The sequence below is a fragment of the Mauremys reevesii genome, linkage group 3 (assembly GCF_016161935.1).
Source record: "Mauremys reevesii isolate NIE-2019 linkage group 3, ASM1616193v1, whole genome shotgun sequence".
NCBI lineage: Eukaryota > Metazoa > Chordata > Testudines > Geoemydidae > Mauremys > Mauremys reevesii.
Genome location: NC_052625.1, coordinates 110,679,201 through 110,701,888, shown reverse-complemented (window position 1 = coordinate 110,701,888; position 22,688 = coordinate 110,679,201). Strand labels below are relative to the sequence as shown.

At 41.4% G+C, this 22,688-nt stretch overlaps 1 protein-coding gene and 1 pseudogene across 1 annotated transcript; both read right to left on the bottom strand.

Moving 5' to 3' along the window:
• Positions 1-5,248: 5,248 nt before the first annotated feature.
• On the bottom strand, positions 5,249-6,295 carry LOC120401397 (trace amine-associated receptor 4-like). Its single transcript, XM_039531332.1, has one exon. It carries the CDS (start codon positions 6,290-6,292, stop codon positions 5,249-5,251), a length of 1,044 nt encoding a protein of 347 aa, XP_039387266.1. The 5' UTR covers positions 6,293-6,295.
• A 2,547-nt stretch (positions 6,296-8,842) lies between these two features.
• On the bottom strand, positions 8,843-11,180 carry LOC120401146 (annotated as a pseudogene).
• Positions 11,181-22,688: the final 11,508 nt, after the last annotated feature.

Sequence of the window (22,688 nt, the reverse complement as noted above, 5' to 3'; positions counted from 1 at the left end):
ACTCGCATTGCTTGTTCGCTGCCACATCAGCTGTGGATGCAACCAGCTGGACGAACACTGCAGAAATCTGACCAGCAGAGGAAATACAAAAGATATGGGAGAGAGATTGTCATGCTGAGTTCTCTCTTTTTTTTTCCAGGCAATTCCTGGGACTTGCGGCCTTTGTATAATAATGTGAAACAGCTTTAGTTGAAAAGTTCTCTTAAGAAGAGTCACATTAATTATGGGCATTTAAGATTATGAATACTCTGCAAAAAGACTGTTAATGAGACATCCCTTATAGCCTCTCACTGATTCCCTTTGCTGTTTTGCTGCTGTTTGCTGCTGAGAGAACATGAATCTCACATGGGAACTCTCAAATAAAAACAGCTTCCATAGGTCTCTCCCCTGAGCTTTGTCTGATGTCCTGCTCTGTGTTCAGGGTTTTTATAACATTGTTTAAGCACCTGTCAAATCACACTCCATATTAAAACTAAACACTGAATTTATGTTAAAAAGTCACTTTGAATCTGGGAAAAAAGAAGCCACAACCATGCTGTGTGGCATGGCACATTAAGGGCAAAATGGTAGAGTTCCTGAATAACAAGGACTCAAAGACCAGGGTCTCCAGTCTGCTTTGTCCTCCAGAAGCGTAAGCAGGACAAAGTGGCGTTAAAGCCTTTGGAGGTGGCCAGCCTAGAGTTCCCTTTAAACAAGGAAATTTTGCATTGGCATAAAGCTGGCAAGGGTAGCACAGCTGCCTCCTGCATCAACTGCTCCCACCTCACAGTGCCTGGCCTAAAGAGAGGGAGGATGCAGTGCGGGTGGGACAGTGATTGATTATGTCCAATCCTCCAGTGGCTTAATATCACTGTACAGAAAAAACTTGCATTGGAGATGGGCAACTTCAGATTGGGGAGCTACAGCCAACTCCCTGTGGTTCTTATCTCTAATGAAGCCCTACATGTCTAACTATACAAAGGCCAGTATAACCAGCCTCACTGCATTCCTTCCCAGCTCCCCAGGGTCTGGGCACATGTCGGGGAAAGCTGGGAGAAGAAGGGGATGTTTTGGAGGGGGTCTGTATCATGGGACCATTCTAGCTGGCTGTTCTGGCTTACCCCTGTGCAGTCCTGGCTTAGAAAGGTGGGTGACAGCCATCGTTGCTTTACCCCATAAGCCGCGTCAAGCTGATGATTATACCCCAAATGTTTCTTTAGTGCATTTAAACAAGGTTTCAGTGTTGATTGTTGTCCCTGCCAGGTAAGTATATGGGATCTTGGGGAACAATTACCACACGGGTGGGGTGCAAAATAAACTTTATTAAGAAAATACAAAAAACAGGGAAAATTCAATAGTGAGGGGTATGGGTTGTTAAGGTAGACAATTGGGTAGGGGTTTCTTTTTTGGTAAACAGTAAGGGGGTTTCAATAGTGAGGTACAACACAGTAGGATACAATACAGTGGGTAATCAGTTAACACTGAGGTATGAATGTAACAGATAGCTAGCGATTTCTATGTAAAAAGGTGTGTCACAGCAGCATATAACCAACTAACAGTTATGGATAAAATGTGTTAAATAACAAACAATTCCAGGTAAAAATGTGTCACAGTGGTGTAAATGTAGAATGTGAGGGGTACCAGAAAGGAAGAAAGTAACCAATGGGGTTTTATGCTAGAGATTTAAACTTAGTGAGACAGAGCAAACAGGTTGCAAGCTTAAGCAGCAGAGAGAGTGTAACAAGGTAGAAAGACACAGAGAAGCTGGGGTGTGTGTGTTTGCAGTGGGAAGACAGACAATTACAATTATACAGAACACAGCAAAATCTTATCTATGAGCTAACTTAACCAAGACTACACAAATTAAAACACAATGCAACAATTCTCTAAGCCTAACTTACAAAGTATAATGCTAAACTTAACTTAATGGGTGCACCTTATGCTAAGGATAGTTCCAGAGGGCTGAGTGGTGTGTGTCCAGGACACAGCTCCAAAGGGCGGGGGGGTGACTGCAGCAGTGGATAGAGCTGAAAACAGTCCAAGGCAAAGCCCACAGGAGCAGAACTTAGCAGCAGCACAAACTTATTTTCAGTGGCAGAGTGCCACGGGGTTTAAGAGAGAGGTTTTAAAACGCAGACCAAGGTTTAGCTTGAGTCTGTGTGCTGGGGAGACAGAGCCAGCAGCCAGGATAGGGGGGTGGGTAACAGAGGTTTTAGGACACAGACCAAGGTTTAGCTTGAGTCTGTGTGCTGGGGAGACAGAGCCAGCAGCCAGGATAGGGGGCAGGGTGTAACAGAGGTTTTAGGACACAGACCAAGGTTTAGCTTGAGTCTGTGTGCTGGGGAGACAGAGCCAGCAGCTAAAATAATAAAATAAAAGTATAGAAAGTTTCACAGAGGGATTCTTACCATCCCACAAGGCAGCAACAGAGGCAGAAACAGCAAGCACATCAGAAGGCTCGGTACAATCTTGATAATCAGGAGATCTCTCAGGCAGCAATTCGTTCTTCGTGGGGGGGGTTTCAAAAACGGGGGTACGCTCAAAAATAAAATGAGAGCGGAGAAAGGACCCCCAGAACCCGTGGTTGATCAGACCAGGCAGCAATGCAAGAACCTTTCTGAAGTCTGTTCAAAAAATGTCTGTTTATAAAGGCAAACCCTGGCAGCTTCCCACCAGTAACTCTGATTGGCTCCCCCTCTTACAGGTAGAAGAGAAGGCAGAGGAAAAAAAAACTGCAGGCAGCCACCAAGACATGTTTGGACTAGTCCTGAGCCCAGAGGTATGACTCATGCCCAGGATCTTAAAAACACAATAGTCTTGCAGCTCTGGATAGAGCCTACCCTACACCAAGCCCAGGTTTTAACAAGGTGATAACAGGACTAACCCTTTGAACAGGGCAGTGGTCCCACCTAGCACAAGTGGCCATCCCTTTGAGAAGGGCAATGGCTTTTGTTAAACAACTTAAGGGGGCCCTCCCTTTGAGAAGGGCAGGGGCCCTGGTAAACAACTTAACAGCCAGGGAGGGGCGGCCACAGAGGAGAAGAAGAACAAAATGGAGTAAGGGGACAGCTTTAAGAAACAAAATGGAGCTGTAACAGACAATTGTATGTTCATTGCCATTTTCAGAAAATCGGGAAGTACAACTCTTTTCACATAAACTCTTGAACGAGCCATCAGATGTTAGCAGTTTTAGCAAACTGGGCTGGGTTTGAAATGTGAGGCACTTCATGGCTCATTACCAAGCCTTTCAGATATCTCCATTTCCTTCCATTGCTGACAATGTCAGCACTGGCACTTGAATAGATTGGTGATTTCTGGCCACATAGAATGGTGAATATGAAAGCACTTTTTGTAAATAATGTTGTTAGATTTGCAGAATAGTTTTGAACTGAGAGAAGCCTACTCTGGCTCCTACTGGCTCAGCTAAGAGAGGATCCCATACTCACATAATAGAGAAGCTGCTTTTGAACTAGTATTCATGTTTGATTCCCAGATCCAGTAATGTGCATGATTCAAAAATAGTGAGTCCAGTCACCAGAAAGGGGAACCCAGTCTCAGGTTAAGACTTCGCTAGTGTCTATCCACCCTCTAACAGACACAACAAATACCATCGCAGATATATGCTGGTGGGCAAATATGTAGACGTATAGTAATATAAGGAAGGCCCTACTTGAATTGTGGGATAATTGTCAAATAATCGTGGCTGAGTCACAAACAAGACGTGGAAAATCTTGAAAAAGTAACAATGGACCTTTATTAATTGTGGAAATTTAGAAAAGCCAGAGAAGACCTATTTGTGTAAGAAAATATTTCCAGAACAATATAAACCCTAAAGTATATTATGCCGGCTAATTGTTTTGATAACCAGACATTTTGTGGCAACTATTAATGCAAGGGGCTGACAGTGGGTGTCCCGGCCACCAGACACTGGGGCTGAGAGCAGGAGCCCAAGCTGTTAACCGCCCAGGGCTGATCTGCAATTTCTGCAATATCGCAAATTAAGTAAGGCCTTAAATATAAGACATGTTATCAGTTACTTTATGTATTCCCATATTTTAAACTTTATCTTATCATTGTTGTTTCATAAGCAGTATAAAATTAGTATGGCAAATATGAACTAGCATTAGCCCTTCAACACAAGAGGTCTTCTTGGTCCCTCTGGCAGGAGCCAGCATAAACAAGTGGAGTTTGGATCCGACTGTAAAAGAGAACAAACTTAGGCACCACTATCCGCCTCCTCAGAAATGCCCCACTCCATAAGACCAATGTTCCAGTTAGCCCAGAATTCAGTCTTCTGACAGTGGTCAATGCCTGGGGCTTCAGAGAGAATGAACAGAACAGGCAATATCAAGTGGTCCATCCCCTGTTGTCCAATCCCAGCTTCTGGCAAACAGAGGCTAGGGATACTCAGAGCATAATCTTGCATCCCTGCCCATCCTGGCTAATAGCCATTGATGGACCTATCCCCCCCAGGAACTTATCTAGTTCTTTTTTGAACCCAGTCATACTTTTGGCCTTTCACAACATCCCCTGGCATCCTTCAAACTCCCACATGTTAGTCAGGACTGCTAAGGTTCTCAGCTGACCTCAGCTACTTTGGTAATGCATGGAGGTGATTTCTCAAGTGCAGCAGCTACACCCAAAACAAACACTGACTTTATGAACATTCAGAACACTTTACTGCTAGAGACTTAATAACTCATTGACTGGTGTATATGAGACTGGCTTAGGTAGATTGTATATAGATAAAGACCAGTTATTCAGCCAGAGAAAACATTTTGGGCTGAGTTGTGTTACCCTTATTCATGCTGAGAATTAAGAGATACACTCTCAGTTGGAGTAAGGCTAGCTTTATCGGGCCCACAACAATGGGGAGTCCATTTTCAAATATGGGTAACTAGATAAATTAATACTTAAATCCTGCACTTGGAATCTCAAACTGGTACTTGCACAGAAATGACATTGTAGGGTAGTTGCCAAAATGATCAGTGTATATACAGGAATAAAGCTGGATAAAATGTACTGTCTAGTTTGTCAGACTGTTCTCTCACTTCCTATCATCCAGACAGACAGCTCACTAAGATAGCATGCTAATCCTTAAACAATACCTATAGAGACACGCTACAAATGAGTTACTCCAAAAGCAAGTGCAGATTCTTGTAAATATTGTCAACATAGAGGGCCCTATGTGAACTGTTCTAAAAGATCTCCAGAAACAGCATAGGCATCTATTAATGCTAATCTATTCATAAAAGCCCAACTTGGTTAATTAAGTATATGTGGGAAACAAAGTAAGAGTAGAGGAATCTGGTCTGAAGATCTTACCAGTCACAATCATTTTAAATGCTTTGCGAAACCAAGAATAAAATAAACCATAAATGATTGGATTACAAGTAGAATTGCAGTATCCCAGCCAGAGGAAGGCATTGTACAAGTCTTCAGGTGTTGAGAAGTTAATAAAAGGATCAGCTATTGTAAGAATAAAGAAAGGCAGCCAACAAAAAACAAACACCCCCATAACTATACTTAAAGTTTTAGTTGCTTTGTTCTCTTTTTTTGTGGAGATTTTGTTTTTCATTGCAGAGACACATTTTATTACACTAGGGATTTTAGCAATTTGTCTTGAATGCTTTCTTGCCACTGTAAATATGTGGACATAGATACCCACCATCACTGTGCCTGGGAAAAAGAAGGTTATAAGAGAAGCCATCACTCCCCAGAACTTATTAAATATCAGTGCACAGAAACCACAGCAGTTAATGGAAGCAACATATACTTCAATGCCATCAGTATTCAGCTGTGAAAAGACTAGGCTAAAGGCAAATAAGAATGGGACAGACCAGCTAATTAATAAAAATAGCACTATCACAGGGATAGTTATTTTGGTGACATAATGCAGTGGGTCACAAACTGCATAGTAACGGTCAACAGAGATAAAACACAGATGGAAAATAGAGGTGGTGCAGAGCATTATATCACAACAAGTATGGATTTTGCAGAAGAGGTCTCCAAAATACCAGCATGAGTCTATAGACCTGATCATACTGTAGGGCATAACCATGAAACTAAGCAAAAAGTCGGTAGTTGCCATGGAGCAGATCAGGAAGTTGGTTGGAGAGTGAAGCTGTTTGAAATGAGCGATGGAAATGATCACAAGCATATTTCCACCCATTGTGAGCACTATTGCTCCCACCATGAAGATGTACATAGCCCAAAGACTGATTGTAGACCTTACATTTCTAGGACATGAATTGTTAACAGAGTCAAAGCAATACTGCACATTCCGTGGACTCCAGAGGTTGGATGAATTCATGATCTGAGATCAACAACAGTAACTTTTTCTAAAGTATTACATTACAGCCAGTCCTGGGGAAAAATTAAAAATAAACAAAGTGACATTAACAGTAGCAACATCTGCGCCTGTGTTTCAGATTAGTTAATTAACATCTAACATTAAAAATAATAGGCCTAATTCTACTCTCAATTGCAATTAGATCAATTCAGAACAATCCTCATTTAGTTTAGAGGAGTTACTCCAAACTTACACCACTATAAGAGAGAGCAGAATTTGTCCCAATGATTGAAAAAAAGAAAAAATGGGCTGGACCGTTTTCTAAATACTTTTGAATCATAAGGTGCTCAAAAATTCTAAGTAATATTGGATATTTTTGCTATGGAGTTTACATTCAACACTATAAGCACCTTGATAGGAGGTTCATGGCTAGAATTGAGGATTTGTAATCAAGAAGCAAGGTTGTTATTGGAGTACATGCAATGTATTGGGCCAACTCATGAGGAATTGTGCGGTATGTTGATGGCACACTCAGATCAATATTTAAAATAACTTGGGTGCCTAAAATTAGCTCCTGAATCCATATTTAGGTAACTATGAGCTTCTGCAGGGTTTAAATGTGGATTTTGGAACTGAACTTTAGGGCTTCACATTTAAAAATTTCAGTGTTGCTACTGAATTAGGTAACAGGAAGCTATAAAACCATTCTGAAACTGTGTGTGTGTGGGTGGGTGGAGAGGTGTATTATTATTAAACCAGAGTAATTCTGGCAGCGACTATAGTGAAGCCATTTAACATACAAACATCAGAAACATTTGTAGTTTGTTGCCTTCAAATCCAGATATTTTATCTAATGTATTGTTGCCCTTTGGCTGAGGAGTGATGAATTTTCAGGCCTTGCAGCAAGTCATTTTCCATTGGTGGAGAGAAGTTAACATCACAGAGTCAGATATCTTATGTGCAATTTGTTTATTTACATGATGCATAAGCCCTTATCTATACAATTTACATACATGCCCTTTCAGTCTTAAATCACCACCTGCACCCACAATCATTCCCAGCTCTGCCATGCCTAGACCTCGCCATGAACATCTGCCTTTGTCTCTTTGCTACAGATTTCCAGCCATCCCAGCTGCCAAGGAACCTTCCCTCTCCTGGTTGCTCTATCTGGTCAGGAGCCAGAAAAGCAGTAGCAGATTCACCCAGAACTGTTTCATCACAGTGCCCTCTGCTGACTTCTTATTGCTCAGGAGATTTTCCATACTATTTATCTAGGTAATTTTAGCACATGGGATCTGAGTGCCTCCCTTAAAGGGTTTCAGAGGCCATTGTTCACAACTGAAAATGTAGATGATGGATTTTTTTTCTGCCATTTTCCTCTTCAGATGCCAAATCTCTCTTTCTCTGAGCTCCATTCCCTGCTTTGGCGTCTGGTCCGATGCTCACTGAATTCACTGCACATCGTTCAATTGATTTAAAGGGCACTGGATCAGGCCCTTGGTTTCCATACCTGCTCATGGGAGGTGGGACTTGTTCACACTCCAACCTAAGAATCTCTAACTTTCATCAGTGGGTTGCAAGCAGCCAGCCTGTCAGATATCTCCTTGCTATTTCAGTCCCATCTGCTTTTGAGGAAGCAATTGACACTTTGGGTTTTAAGCCCACCCCTTCTGAGATTCAAATGGATATTATTCATGCCACCTGTGTTAAAAATTCAGCAAAGAAATGTATTGGTACTGAAGCAATAAGAGATCACTAAAAATATAAAAAATCAGTAAATAAGTAAGTATGCTTTAGTTTAGCAGTCAGAATGCAATGCATTTACACTATATTAAATTGTTAATGTCAAATTTAAATCTAGATCTACAATATATGTTACCATGAATATAATGGAGGCTTCTATTAACTAAATATTACCATTGGATAACAACATGTCTGAGTGGGTCATCTGTGAGGACTGAATACATGCCTTCAGTCCAGAAAGTATCAGCTTCAATTGTCTGAGCTAAAAGAACTGGGTTCAAATTCTGCCTCCAGAGAATTCAACTGCAAAGTTCCCATTGATTTTAGCGGGGCCAGAATTTTACACCAGATCTGTTTGCTTGGCAGCAATAGCAGACTCAAACATCTATACATGGTCCTGCTACTAGAGGAGGCCAGAGAGTTACACAGTTAGTATCAGTTAGTATCAGTTACGTTTGCTCTAAGAAGCCACTTATAGTGTGCCTCGGAAAACAGATTAGCTGTACACATACAGGAACGTGGATTAAATATTTTACCTAATATTCAAATGATTTCTGAAACCATAAATTTAAAAAGACATGTATTCAATATTCCATAGTAAGAAAGTAAATACTACCCTAGAAAAGAGGTATATAAAAAAAGAATAAATTAAAATCAAGATAAAATATAAGGTATTTTTTTTAAATAAAGTGCTTGGTGAAAGTGTTTGGTGAAAGTGTTCTGTATATTGCATCCTTCAGACCACATATACTGAACAATGAGTATCTAGTCATTCATAAGGATTTTTTTTGTTTTTGCTATTGGACCTTGTTTTCAATTTTAGATATTCTATTGTAGTTGATTTTTAGCAGAAAGATTAGTTGTACGAGACTGTGGATTGAATATTTTACCTCTTAAGATATATTTCAATGCTTTTTGAAACCATGAATAAAAAAGCCATATATTAATGAATTGCAGGTAGAGTTGAAGTAACCAAACCAGTTTAAAGCATCAAATAAAGCTAAAGTAGTAGTGAAATTTAAAAATGGGTCAATTAAGAATGTAAAGAAACATGCAAACCAGCATATTAGGAATATCCCCATAACTTCACTCAAAGTCGTAGCAGCCTTTCTGTCCTTTTTCTTGGAAAGTTGACTTCTAACATCATTGTTTGCATCATCAGGCATGTTGTTCACAACACGCGCATGCTTTTTGGATATTACAAAAAAAAATGCATATATTCCTATCATGACTCAGCCAGGAGCAAACAAATCTACTGTAAACAAAACGGTTCCCCATACTTTGTTGAACACAATAGGATACAAACTAGAGCATGCTACTAAAATCTTAGCCTTGTAGTCCAGAAACATATGCTTCTGAAAAAATAATCCCAAAAGCAAAAGCAGCTGGCACTGTCCAATAAACTGCTAGCAATTGCCTTATCACAGGAAAAGTTATTTTGCTAGAATAATGCAGTGGGTAACAGTGTAGTGGGGTGGACTCCACTCCCTGAGAGTATGGGCTGCAACAAGCCAGGACATCTGCACAGACAGGGAGCCAATTAAAGAAGGCCTTATTGTGAGCCACTCAGGGTCCAGTTTGGAGACAGCCAATCAGGGCCAGGCTCAGCCCTATAAGAAGGTTGCTCAGGAAGAGAGCAGGCAGTCTGTCCCAGGCCTCTGAGAGGGGAAAATTAGTCTCCAAAGGCAGGAGACTAGCATCACGGACAGCGCAGTGCTGGCCAGGCTCGGGGAGCAAAAGGGAGGTCTAGCTCGTAGCCTGCCAGGCTGCCAGCCCTGAAGTGAAGGGCCTAGTAGGTGGTGCAAGGGGCCGTAGGAGAAGCGGCCCAGGGAAGCAGACAGACGAGGGAGAGAAGGAGGGCAGGATGGCTGCTGCCAGAGGGTTCCTGGGCCGGGATCTAGAGTAGGGGGCGGGCCTGGGTTCCTCCCTTCCCCCCTTGCAATACACCCAGCCATTGGCTGTAGGGAGCGGCCATTATAACGAGGGAGAGAAGGAGGGCAGGATGGCTGCCACCAGAGGGTCCCTTGGCCAGGATCCAAAGTAGAGGGCGGGCCTGGGTCCCCCCCTTGCAGTACACCCAGCCCTTGGCCGTAGGGAGCGGCCATTATAGACTATGCCAGATCCCTGACAAGAGGGACTAGACTCAGAGGGTGTGGTTGGACATGGTGTCTGGGGTGTAGGACTGCTGATCAACTCCCCCCCCGGAAGGGTGTGTGGATAGACTAAGGGGCACTACCGTAGGGCAGTGGTCCTGAAGAGGACACCGCGAGTTGGGAGCAATGTGGGTCCACACGCCAACCGAGGGCGGGACGATGGATGGGACACCACCAGGAAGGGGCACTCCACTGGACAGAGCTAATTCCCAGAGACAGCCAGCAGGAGGCGTCAGGTGGTAAGTCCCAAAACCGTTACAAACAGATAGCATAAAAACGATCAACAGCAATGGAATGAAGATGGAAGATGGAAACTAAACAGAGCATCAGATTAAAACTATAGTGGAGTTTGCAGAAGGTGATCCCAAAATACCAGCAGTTCTCCACAGATACGATCATGCTGTAGGGCAGAGGTGGGCAAACTACGGGCCATGGGTCACATCTCACCCGCAGGACTGTCCTGCCTGGCCCCTGAGCTCCTAGGAGGCTAGCCCCTGGCCCTTCCCTGCTGTCCCTCCTCCCCCTCAGCCATGCCGCTGTGCGGCGGGGCTGTGAGCTCCTGCTATTCTGAGCAGCATGATAAGGGGGCAGTGGTGGCGGGGAGGTTGGATAAGGGGAAGGAGGTCCCAGGGGACAGGGAGCAGGGGAGGTTGGATATGAGGTGGGATCCTGGGGGGGGGGATTTAGGTCAGGGGTACTGGGAGGGGGCAGTCAGGGGATGGGAAGTGGGAGGGGGTGGGGCCTAGGCTGTTTGGGGAGAACCCTGATGTGGCACTCGGGCCAAAAGGTTTGCCCACCCCTACTATAGGACATAATGTTGAATCCCAAAAGAAAGTCTGTAATAGCCATGGACAGAATCAAGAAGTTGGTTGGAGACCAAAGCTGTTTGAAATAGGAGACTGAAATGATTGTGGCAAGATTTCCAAAGACGGTGATGAGGATGGCTCTAGTCATGAACAAATACACTGCACCTCGAACACCTGATTACCTGGACATTTCAGGACAAGATCCATTTTCAAAATTGGAGCAATGAATAAAGTTCTTGGTTGTATTAGGAGAAACAATAATCTTTTAGCTAATATGGTGAGACAATAATATTTGTATGTGACTTGTAATATTTGTAGCAATATAGCTCATATATTAGAATAAAACACAGTTAGTTGACAGTAACTATTTAATGAGCTCAACTGATGTAAAACAATATGATAAAATTAAACAGATTAAATAGTAAGCATTCAGGGAGGGAATGGAAGAGCAGTGAATTAAATATGTATTTTTCATCCCTATTTTATATTAGCTTTAATAAACTGATTAGTTATTTATTATTTGTATTACAGTAATGCCCTGAATCCCAAACAAGACCAGGTCCCTATGTGCTGAGTGAAGCGCTAACATAAAAGTCACCAGATTTTCACTGACACTATTAGATTAAAATATATCTTGTAATTTATCAACCATTGGAAACATTCATGGTTATAGGCTCTTTACTGGATGTAGTGGGCTAGTTGATTCTCTCCAGGCATTTTCTTAGAGCAATCAGGCAGTCCTCCTCAGCAGTCCCAGGAGTAATTTCAGATTTTGATCACAAATACAGAAATACAGTTTTATTTTGAAAATATGACCAAGTTTTCTCTGCACACTAAGGTTTTGCAGAGAAAACATATTCAGGAAATCGGGTGCATTTTTGTCTGTCACAAAGTTTTCAGTTGTCCTCAGTACAGACCTTTATAGTGATTAGAGTGAAATAAATCAGAAAACTAGGACAAAAGTTGATTAGTTGCATCATCTAAAGGATAAGAAAATAAGAATTAATGAGGTAGAAACAAGCTGATAACATTTTGTTGCATTGTTAGCTATGACTACAATACTACCAACATTTAAGCATGTAGATAACTTAATCTATATGAGTAGTCCCATCAAAGTCAGTGGGTCACCCACTATTCAAATAGTACCATTCAGATTGGGTGAGGTTGGATGTGTTTAGGTATCTGCCTTTTTGGGTAACAATAAAATTGTTGCTAATCATTAGAAGCAGCATTTTGCACATAGGCTGAGGAACCTTTGTCTGGACGACAGCTTATTAAAAGCTACTAATACAGCTTGTGGTTTTTATTCTCATTACATATTTTAAACTATGAAATAAAATTATTTTAAAAGTTGCTTGTGGCCTTTGCTGGTCCATCCTGATGTTTCAAGAAAACTTCATGAACTATTTTTATAAACCTGGGTCAGAGGTCAGCCAAGAGGTTGGGAGAACTTCAATCTATTTATTTTACATTTATATTTATATAATCAGTTATTCTCCTCCGTGCGTGAACTTGACATCTGGTAAAGAACTGACTTTAATCTCATTTCCAACTGAATGAGGAAAGGATACTCAGTTTTAGCCTAGGCAGTGCAGAGAAGGGGCATCATAAAGAAGCAGTAAAGAATATCAAGGATTTATTTTGGGTTCACAGTTCACCTTGAATGCCCTTGGTTTGTAACCCTTGGTATGGCAGCATGCACAGTGTAAGTAGGATGTGCCATATGCCCACATAGTTCATATTTTACCTTAATCTTTATTTCTGAATTGCAGACACTCAGGTCTGGGGAGAGCACACAGCGGGTAGATTCTATTTTCTCCCATGTAACAATGTCTCTAGGAGAAACTACCGACATCATTCTGCTTTCCCTATTTGAAACTAGTGTTCTACATTAAAATAAGACCTACAAGGAGAAGCTGATATCACTTTCATGCCTAATTCAACTTTTCATATAAAGCAGCATTTAGAGCCTGATCCTGTACCACTGAACTCAATGGGATCCCTGCCATTAACTTCAATGAGAAAAGAAATAAATTCTTAGGCGCTGGTCCTTGAAGTGGCTCCATGTGCGTAGACCCAGGAGCCCCAGTAGAGCATCACAGAAATCAGTGGAGCTCAGCAGGGGTTGGAGGTCTGCCAGTGTAGAAGATTATGATTTCAGTGAGTAGCTCACAGTGCTCTAATCTCTGTTGCAGTAGCTCTTCTTAAAAATAAAACACAAATATAGGAAATACAAGAGTCCAGTCATGCATTTCACACACACATCATTTTCCCTCCTCTTACCTGCCCATGTCCAGGGAAAGCCTTGATAGATCACACACTGGTTTTAAAACAACTTTCTTATTCCCGTGCTTGTGCAAAGGGTAATATTGAATTTTAAGGGCAGATTGCTCAGAGTGACTGCCTGGAATTACCAATGGATACAACACCAAACAGATCTCAGGAGATTTGGAGCCAAATGGGGGGAAAACCCTAGAACTACTTGGCCTTTAGTAAATAAATAAAGGAAAAACTCTTGGTGGTACTAATCTGCTCTCCCCAGATCTCAGCATTGGTTTTTCTTCCTTTGCCTCCTCCACTTTTTTCTTTTACCTTCAGCAATTAAATGGCTCCAATCTTTTGATTAGAGGTGACTCTTAAGACAATACCATCATTTTGAAGCCATGATTTCTGTTAACATAATTACTCCCTGCTCTGGCTTTAAAATTATGGTGATTTTTTTCTATGAAGTGTAATTACTGTCTTCTGGTCACAGTGCACAGTAGATCTGCAGCAAAGGCAACAACTAAACGAGATTTGCTCCTAAACAAAAGTACACAATGTATGAATTTTGGTGCATTTGTGGTTAATCAGTTTAAATGCCTTTCTGATCATTTTGAATGGAAGGAAATATTTATCATCTTTTCCTTTGCTTCCCACAGTATTGATAGTATGTTGTCATGTCCTGCTTTTCACTATCCTACAGAATATGTCCAGAGACATTACCACTAGGGAAATTTGACTCGGTAACAATTGTTCTTCATTTTTGTCCTATGCTCCAGTGTGTAGTATAAAAGCTAATAGCATGTTTCTGGTGTTAGAACAGAAGACAGGTTGACAGGACTGCCTGAGTACTAATTGATACTCTTAACACTGACTTTTTCTGTACTTTGGATAAATCACTTACCCTTTCTGCCTTAGGGCTTGTCTACACTTAAAACATTGCAGCAACACAGCTGTTGCCCTTCAGTGAGGACACAACCTATGTCAGGGTTTGGCAACCTTTCAGAAGCGGTGTGCCGAGTCTTCATTTATTCACTCTGATTTAAGGTTTTGCATGCCAGTCATACATTTTAACACTTTTAGAAGGGCTCTTTCTATAAGTCTATAATATATAACTAAACTATTGTTGAATGTAAAGTAAATAAGGTTTTTTAAAATGTTTAAGATTTTAAATGTTTAAAATTAAATTAAAATGCAGAGCCCCCTGACCAGTGGCCAGGACCGGGGCAGTGTGTGTGCCACTGAAAATCAGCTCGCGTGCTGCCTTCGGCACGCGTGCCATAGGGTTGCCTAGCCCATGGGCATAGGTTCTCCCATCGGCATAGGTAATCCATCTCCCTGAGAGGTGAATTCTCCCACCAACCTAATGCAGTCTACACTGGAGTTTAGGTCAGTTTAACTGCATCACTCAGGGGTGTAGATTTTTCACATCCCTAAGCCATGTAATTATACTGATCTAATTTCCTAGTGTAGACCGACCCTTAGTCTCCCCCTCTGTAAAACAGGCATGAGGCCACTTACCTACATCACAAAAGGGTGTGAGGATTGAGTTACAATAGTGAATTGCTCTGCAACTGAAACACGCTCTTTACACTAAGTGCTAGGTACAAAGACAAGCCTCTCTTTTTCTTTTAAAAATGTTAAAGTGAATGTAATACTAAACATAATGAGGGTCATATAAGAACTCCTTAGCCCTGGTCTACACTACAAGTTTAGGTCGAATTTAGCAGCGTTACATCGATTTAACCCTGAACCTGACCACACGACAGGGCTCTTAAAATCTATTTCTGTACTCCTCCCACAACGAGGGGATTAGCACTGAAACCTTGCCGGGTCGAATTTGGGGTAGTGTGGGGTAGTGTGGTCACAATTCAACGCTATTGACCTCCGGGAGCTATCCCAGAATGCTCCATTGTGACCACTCTGGACAGCGCTCTCAACTCAGATGCACTAGCCAGGAAGACAGGAAAAAGCCTACAAACTTTTTAATCTCATTTCCTGTTCGGCCAGCATGGCAATCTGCAGGTGAATGCAGATCTCATCAGCAGAGGTGACCACGATGGAGTCCCAGAATCGCAAAAAGCTCCAGCATGAACCAAACGGGTGGTACAGGATCTGATCACTGTATGGGGAGAGGAATCCATGCTATCAGAACTCTGTTCCAAAAGATGAAATGCCCAAACATTTGAAAAAATCTCCAAGGGCATGAAGGACAGAGGCTATAACAGGGACCAGCAGCAGTGCCACGTGAAACTTAAGGAGCTGAGGCAAGCCTACCAAAAAAACAGAGAGGCAAACGGCTGTCCCGGGTGAGAGCCCCAGCATGCTGCTTCTATGATGAGCTGCATGCCATGCTAGGGGGTGCAGCCACCACTACCCCAACCTTGTGCTTTGACTCCATCAATGGAGTAGCACTCAACAGGGATGTGGGTTTTGGGAACGAGGAAGTTGAGGAGGAGGAGGTTGAAGATAGCAAGGAAGCAGAGAAACTGTTTTCCTGACAGCCAGGAACCGTTTCTCACCCTGGACCTATAGCCAGTACCCCAGGCTGACAGAAGGCAAGAGGCAATGGTGAGGCTAATGGAGGAACAAACTGACATGCTCCGGCATATGGTTGAGGTTCAGGAAAGGCAACATGAGCACAGACTGCCTCTACAGCCCTTGTGTAACCAACCACCCTCCTCCCCAAGTTCCATAGCCTCCTCACCCAGATGCCCAAGAACGTGGTGGTGGGGGGGCCTCCGGGCACCCAACCACTCCACCCAAGAGGACTGCCCAAGCAACAGAAAGCTGGCATTCAATACATTTTAAAGTGCAGTGTGGCTTTGTCCTTCCCTCCTCCTCCACACCGCCCGGGCTACCTTGTCAGTTATCCCCTATTTGTGTGATGAATTAATAAAGAATGAATGAATGTGAAGCAACAATGACTTTATTGCCTCTGCAAGTGGTGATTGAAGCGGGGAGGGGAGGGCGGTTGGCTTACAGGGAAGTAGCGTGAACCAAGGGGGGGAGGTCATCAAGGAGAAACAAACAGAACTTTCACACCGTAGCCTGGCCAGTCATGAAACTGGTTTTCAAACCTTCTCTGATACGCACCACGCCCTCCTGTACTCTGCTAAACTCCCTGGTATCTGGCTGTGTGTAATCAATGGCCAGGTGATTTGCCTCAACCTCCCACCCCGCCATAAACATCTCCCCCTTACTCTCACAGATATTGTGGAGTGCACAGCAAGTAATAATAACAATGGGAATATTGGTTTCACTGAGGTCTATCCGAGTCAATAAACTGCACCAGCGTGCTTTTAAACATCCAAATGCTTAACATCCAAATCCTTTGGGACCCAGCACAGGGTAGGCTGGGTCCCCAAGGATAACTATAGGCATTTCAACATCCCCAACGGTTATTTTCTGGTTTGGGAAGAAAGTTCCTTTGCTACAGCTTTTAAAACAGACCAGAGTTCCTGAAGATGCAAGCGTCATGTACCTTTCCTGGCCATCCCACGTTGATGTTGGTGAAACATCCCTTGTGATCCACCAGTGCTTGCAGCACCATCGAGAAGTACCCCTTGCGGTTTATATACTCGCTGCCTTGGTGCTCCGGTGCCAAGATAGGGCTATGGGTTCTGTCTATCGCCCCACCACAGTTAGGGAATCCCATTGCAGCAAAGCCATCCACTATGACCTGCACGTTTCCCAGAGTCATTACCCTTGATCATTGCATGTTAGGTTCACTCCCTCTGGGGCACCTGGCATTGGCCACTGTCAGTAGACAGAAACTGGGCTAGATGGACCTTTGGTTTGACCCGGTACGGCCGTTCTTATGTTATGTTCTTTCTTTAAATGTTAGTCAGGCTAAAGACAGAGTGATAATCACTCTATAATCCAGTGCTTAGGGCACCCACCTGTTCAAATCCCTTCTCCTCATCAGGCAGAATGGGGAATTGTACCAGAATCTCCCACATAGAGGTGAATACCCTAATCACTAGGCTAAAGGCTATAAGGGAGTTTACCACCTCTTTCCCTCACAGCCAATTTCTGTGGCAGTAGATGTGCTCTGAGCATGCCTAATGAATTGGGCCCCATGGAGAAAATAGACATTGTACCATCTTTCTTCATCTGCTTTGAGGATCACACTGGGGCTTAGTCATAAGACAGGCATCTGGATGCCTGCCCGTGGCAGCAGTACTCATGCTCAGAGGTATGTGCCTAGGGGACCTTTTATAGCAAAAATGTTGGTGCTGAGTGAATTTAGGCAGCTAGCAGGATAGGTGGCAGCCAAGCAGGGTTATGTGGATCACAACAGCAAAGAATCCTGTGGCACCTTATAGACTAACAGACGTTTTGCAGCATGAGCTTTCGTGGGTGAATACCCACTTCTTCGGATGCAAGTAGTGGAAATTTCCAAGGGCAGGTATATATAAGCAAGCAAGAAGCAAGCTAGAGATAACGAGGTTAGATCAATCAGGGAGGATGAGGCCCTGTTCTAGCAGTTGAGCTGTGAAAACCCGTTTCTCCTCCCTTGCTCCCACCATGAAGATGTACATAGCCCAAAGACTGATTGTAGACCTTACATTTCTAGGACATGAATTGTTAACAGAGTCAAAGCAATACTGCACATTCTGTGGACTCCAGAGGTTGGATGAATTCATGATGTGGGATCATTGATAGGAACCTTTTCAAAAGTATGACAATACAGCCAGTTCTGAGGAAAAAGAAAAACGAAATAAAAAAAATAAAAAAGTGATATGAACAGTAGCAACATTTGCAGACCTGTGTTTCACATTAGTTTATTAGCATCTAAAATTAAAAATAATGGGCCTGATTCTGCTCTCAGTTGCATTCATGTCAATTCAGAATAATTCTCATTTACTTTAGAGGAGTTACTCTAGACTTACACCAGTATAAGAGATAGCAGAATTTGGCCCAATGCTAACAAAAAAGGAATGGGCTGAATCATTTCCTAAATCCTTTTGAATCTTAAGGTGCTCAAAAACTCTTAGTAATATTGGATATTTTTGCTATGGAGTTTGCATTCAACACTATAAGCACCTTGATAAGAGTTTTGTAAAGTGAAAGCCTCAAATACATGATACTCACCTGATTTCCACAGCTCTACCCAACACCTCAGAGATCTTTGTTCCTGGAGATATTGCCCATACTTCCAAGAGAGACATCACAGCATCAGGAAACCCAAACTGGTTGATGCTATAAAGATTTTAACATGCAACACTTCATAAGAGCCTCCTCGTTTTAGCATGCTTGCTAGTAGGCCACTGAGTGTATACTTGCAGACTTGTTTCTGTTTGTAATATTAATCCACTTAGGAGCTTACCCTCAACACATACTTGGCCAGGATTAAGAGAAATATAATAGCATCCCGCTGAGGAGTCATTTGAGTTTGCTAAACAATCTGTGCCTCAAAGCAGTGAAAGATTTGAAAAACAGGTTAAACAACATCCAGTTTAGTGAACTGTATTAATCCTTTATTATGGATAATTGTTATTTAAGACTCTGTTTTTATTTAACCAGTATTTACTATTACAGATATACATGTGTAAGAAGAAAAAAACAATATATGTCACCTTACAGTCTGCACACTTTCATCTACACGTTACTCTTTATGCCGGCAAACTGCTACGCAATTCCTAGGGTATACAGCAGAATCTCAGTTAAGGAACACCTCAGGAACAGAGGTTGTTCGTAACTCTGAAATGTTTGTCTCTCAGAACAAAACATTATGATTGTTCTTTCAAAAGTTTACAACTGAACATTGACTTAATACAGCTTTGAAACTTTATTATACAGAAGAAAAATGTTGCTTTAAATCTTCTCATTTTAATTGAAACCTTGTCAAATCCCTTTTTTTAAATCTTTCCTTTTAGTTTTTAGTAGTTTACATGTAACACAGTACTGTACTGTACAACATTTGCTTTTTTTTTTTGGTCTCTGCTACCTGCTTATGTATTTCTATTTCCAAATGAGGTTTGTGATTGACTGGGCAGTTTGTAACTCTGGTGTTTGTAACTCTGAGGTTCTACTGTAATAGAATTAAAGTGATGGAGTTTGAAGGTGGCGACTATGTGTGATAGTGTGTGCACACACATATATACATAAATGTACACATGTTATCTATATGTTATTAGAGTTTGGGAGTTTCACAGTGGTAAAATAAGGAATTGTATTCTGCCAGTAACGCCAACAAGAGTTCCTGGCGACATCATAAACCACAAGACTCAAGTTGTTGGGAGTTTCTCATGCTACAAGGTCTCCAAATTTAATTAGATGCTTAGAGTATGTACACGTCAGGGACTCATTCTTCAACAGAATACAGATTTTAATCAAACAAACTGCCCCATCTGCAAGTCCCATTTCTTCCTCCTTTCAATTCTATAGGTCCATATCCCTTCTCCTGTTTTATTTATCCCCCTTTATTTGTCCCTCACATATTCCTGTTTTTCTTTTCTTTCTCTCAGCTTGTCAGGTTCATATAAAGCTATTTCTGGACCAAAGAGCACATGAAAGCTTTCTGGCATACTTTTCTAAAATCCATTGGATACGCAATTGTATGATAAGAACATGAACATTTGCCATTATAAACATATTGCAGGTTTACATCAGGTATGCCCAGCTGATACTAAAATGTAGCTTTGTTATAGTCTGTATCCTATATAATAACCCTGTAGTATGAATGCCCCCAATAGGCAATTATGCTGTGTGTATGCTTAACATTTTGTGATCTTTCTCCTTTTTACACCAAAGATATAGAAAGTATTGTATGTATTGTAGGCCAAAACCTTACCCCATTAAAGTCATTGAGAGTTTTAAAAATGACTTTGATGGAATTAATATTAGACCTTATGTCTAATAAAGTTTATTCCTACAAGCATTTAAGCATGTGTATAACTTTATTCCAATGAACAGGGCTACTGAAATCAGTAGGTCTAGCCACCTGTGAATAAGAGTGTTTGCAGAAAAGGATCTTAGTATAGTATCTTGCTTTAGTACTTTGAAATGATATATGACATTAACATGCATAAGAAATATCACAATGTTTGCTCAGTAACAGATTTTGTAAAAGTAAACTCTCAGAGACTGCAATCTCATGAAAAACAACTTTCTAGTCCAGCCCTGCAGTCCTCACATTGGTAATTATCAGCTCACTAATACCATTTACAGATGTTTTTATCTGTCATTGGAATAAAATAAATTATTGATGATACAGCTGTTCATCTCTAGACAGTTTCTCAACGATTTTGCCACACATTTTAAGATTCAATTGACTTCTTTATTCCACATCGTGGATCAAGTTATTCTTATGATACAGAGACAAACATTTCCTCTGAATGAAACACTAGAAAACTTTTTGTCATTACAGTCATTCCATTGTTGAGATTGGAAAATCAAATAAATTGCAGTTCTTCTAGTACTTTACAAAATGCAGTTGGTTACATCATTACATGGGAGTAAAAGATGGTTTACCTGATATCTCTCTATAATTCATCTCTTCATAGAAAACATTTTTGGCTGTGATTTTTGCTTTTGTTTCCAGTCTCATTTCAGTTAGAAAATCTTCCGATCCAAATCAATGAACAGTTTTAGAGTTTATCTGTAAAATGTGCATAATTTTTTTTCTTATTACCTTACAAAGCTTCTTTGGTTGCTTTTTTCTCCATGAGACTCCTTTGTGGCAATTCTCAATGAAAATGCATTTGATTTTTTTCCTCTTTTCTTATCAGATTAACTTGGATGCTGCTAGTATATATACAACAAAGAAGACCTGTAGCTGTCTCTGGTGAGTTCACAAGTCTCCTATCGTGTCTTTACTTTGGCAGATTTACTCTGTAACTCTTCTCTGCTGCTGCAGCTGAAAAAAATTATGCACAAACAATCCAGTGAGGAGATTATTTGATTTGGTTCACAGCCACATTGGAAATGGGAGGATGAACTTTACAACTACTTAAATATGTTAAATATAAAGCCATGGGAGGTCTTTTAAATTATAACATAAGATTTATGGGACGGGGCTGTCATTTACTCTGCTGAGTAGGGCTGATAGAAAAAATCTGTCAAAACTGTATTTTGTTGGAAAATTCGGTTTTTGGCTAAAGACATATTTTTTGCAATAAGTGTCTGCTTTCAGTGGAAATTTTCAATTTCTCATCCAAAAACTTAATGGCAACAAGCGAAAATATTTCATCCCAAGTCCAAAATACTTCAGATCTGAAATGCTGCCACAGGGTTTCATGGGAATTGTAATTAGAGTGCCTGACACTCCAATTCTCCTCTCTACACACTCCAATTTCCACAGCCAGACTTCATCTCCCATAATGCACCATGGCCATGGAACTCTATTCTATATAACCTCAACTCAGCCAGAGGGGAGACTGTGGCACATCACAGAAGATATAGTCCAATGAGGGAGCACAGCCTGTAGAGGAGAATGGGGCCTGAGGCACTTGAACTAGAGCGCCCAGGAGGCATTAAAGTAGCAAAGAACCTAAACATTTTCCAACCAAAATGAATGATTTTTCATTTTCATTGATATTTTCCATGGGGAAAAACCCTTATTTTCTAATGTCGATGGGACCCTAACCTGTCAGAGAGGTCTCTATGTTCTATTGCAATGTAGATGTTAAATTATAATAATTAAGTCTCAATTGAGATAAATGAAAAAAGCAACTAGTGTAATGACTTCTAAAACAGGGGAATGCCTCATAAAAGAAAGGGAATCCAAAGATGATCAGTTACATCTAGGGATGGGCAAAATATGCTAGAAATTATGAGTGCCTTGTTCTCCTTTTTCCATTTCACAGTTCAGCCTTTGACCATTTCAACCCCTGAAACATTATGAAGGGTCCTGAATGATCGTTCTCACCATGTGTCTCTGCACATCTAAATTCAAGCCACAACTAGACACACAAGTAGTGAAATACCTCAAGGCAAACCGTTCTCACTGTATCCTTAGCTCTATCCAAGGACTCACTTCAGGAGACCATCCCTAGTGAGCAAAGCACTAAAGCACTTACTTCACTTTGAACACAAGGTTCGGTTCTACTGAGTTAAACAAATGCTTAAGTTGCTCTGCTGAATTAGAACTCAGAACAGTAAGTAACACATAGGTGAAAAGAAAACTTGTTTCTTGTGAGATTTTCAGCTAAGGATTCAGACCCCAGGTATTTGGATTGCTTGGGTGTTCTTTAATTTTCTTCTAGCCTGAGTATGTATCAGAAAGGCTGCTATGTGCTGCCCACTTTTACTTGCGTTTATCTGTGGACTCCAGAAAGGTATATAAAACACCAATCCAGAACAGTTCATACTGTGAGAGGATCATACAAACCATGCAGAGGTATTTACAGGCGAAAATAATATATCCTTGCCATAAGCAGGCATTGTATAAATCTACAGGGATTGATGAGTTACTACATCTTTTAGCTATAGTATGTCAGAATAAGG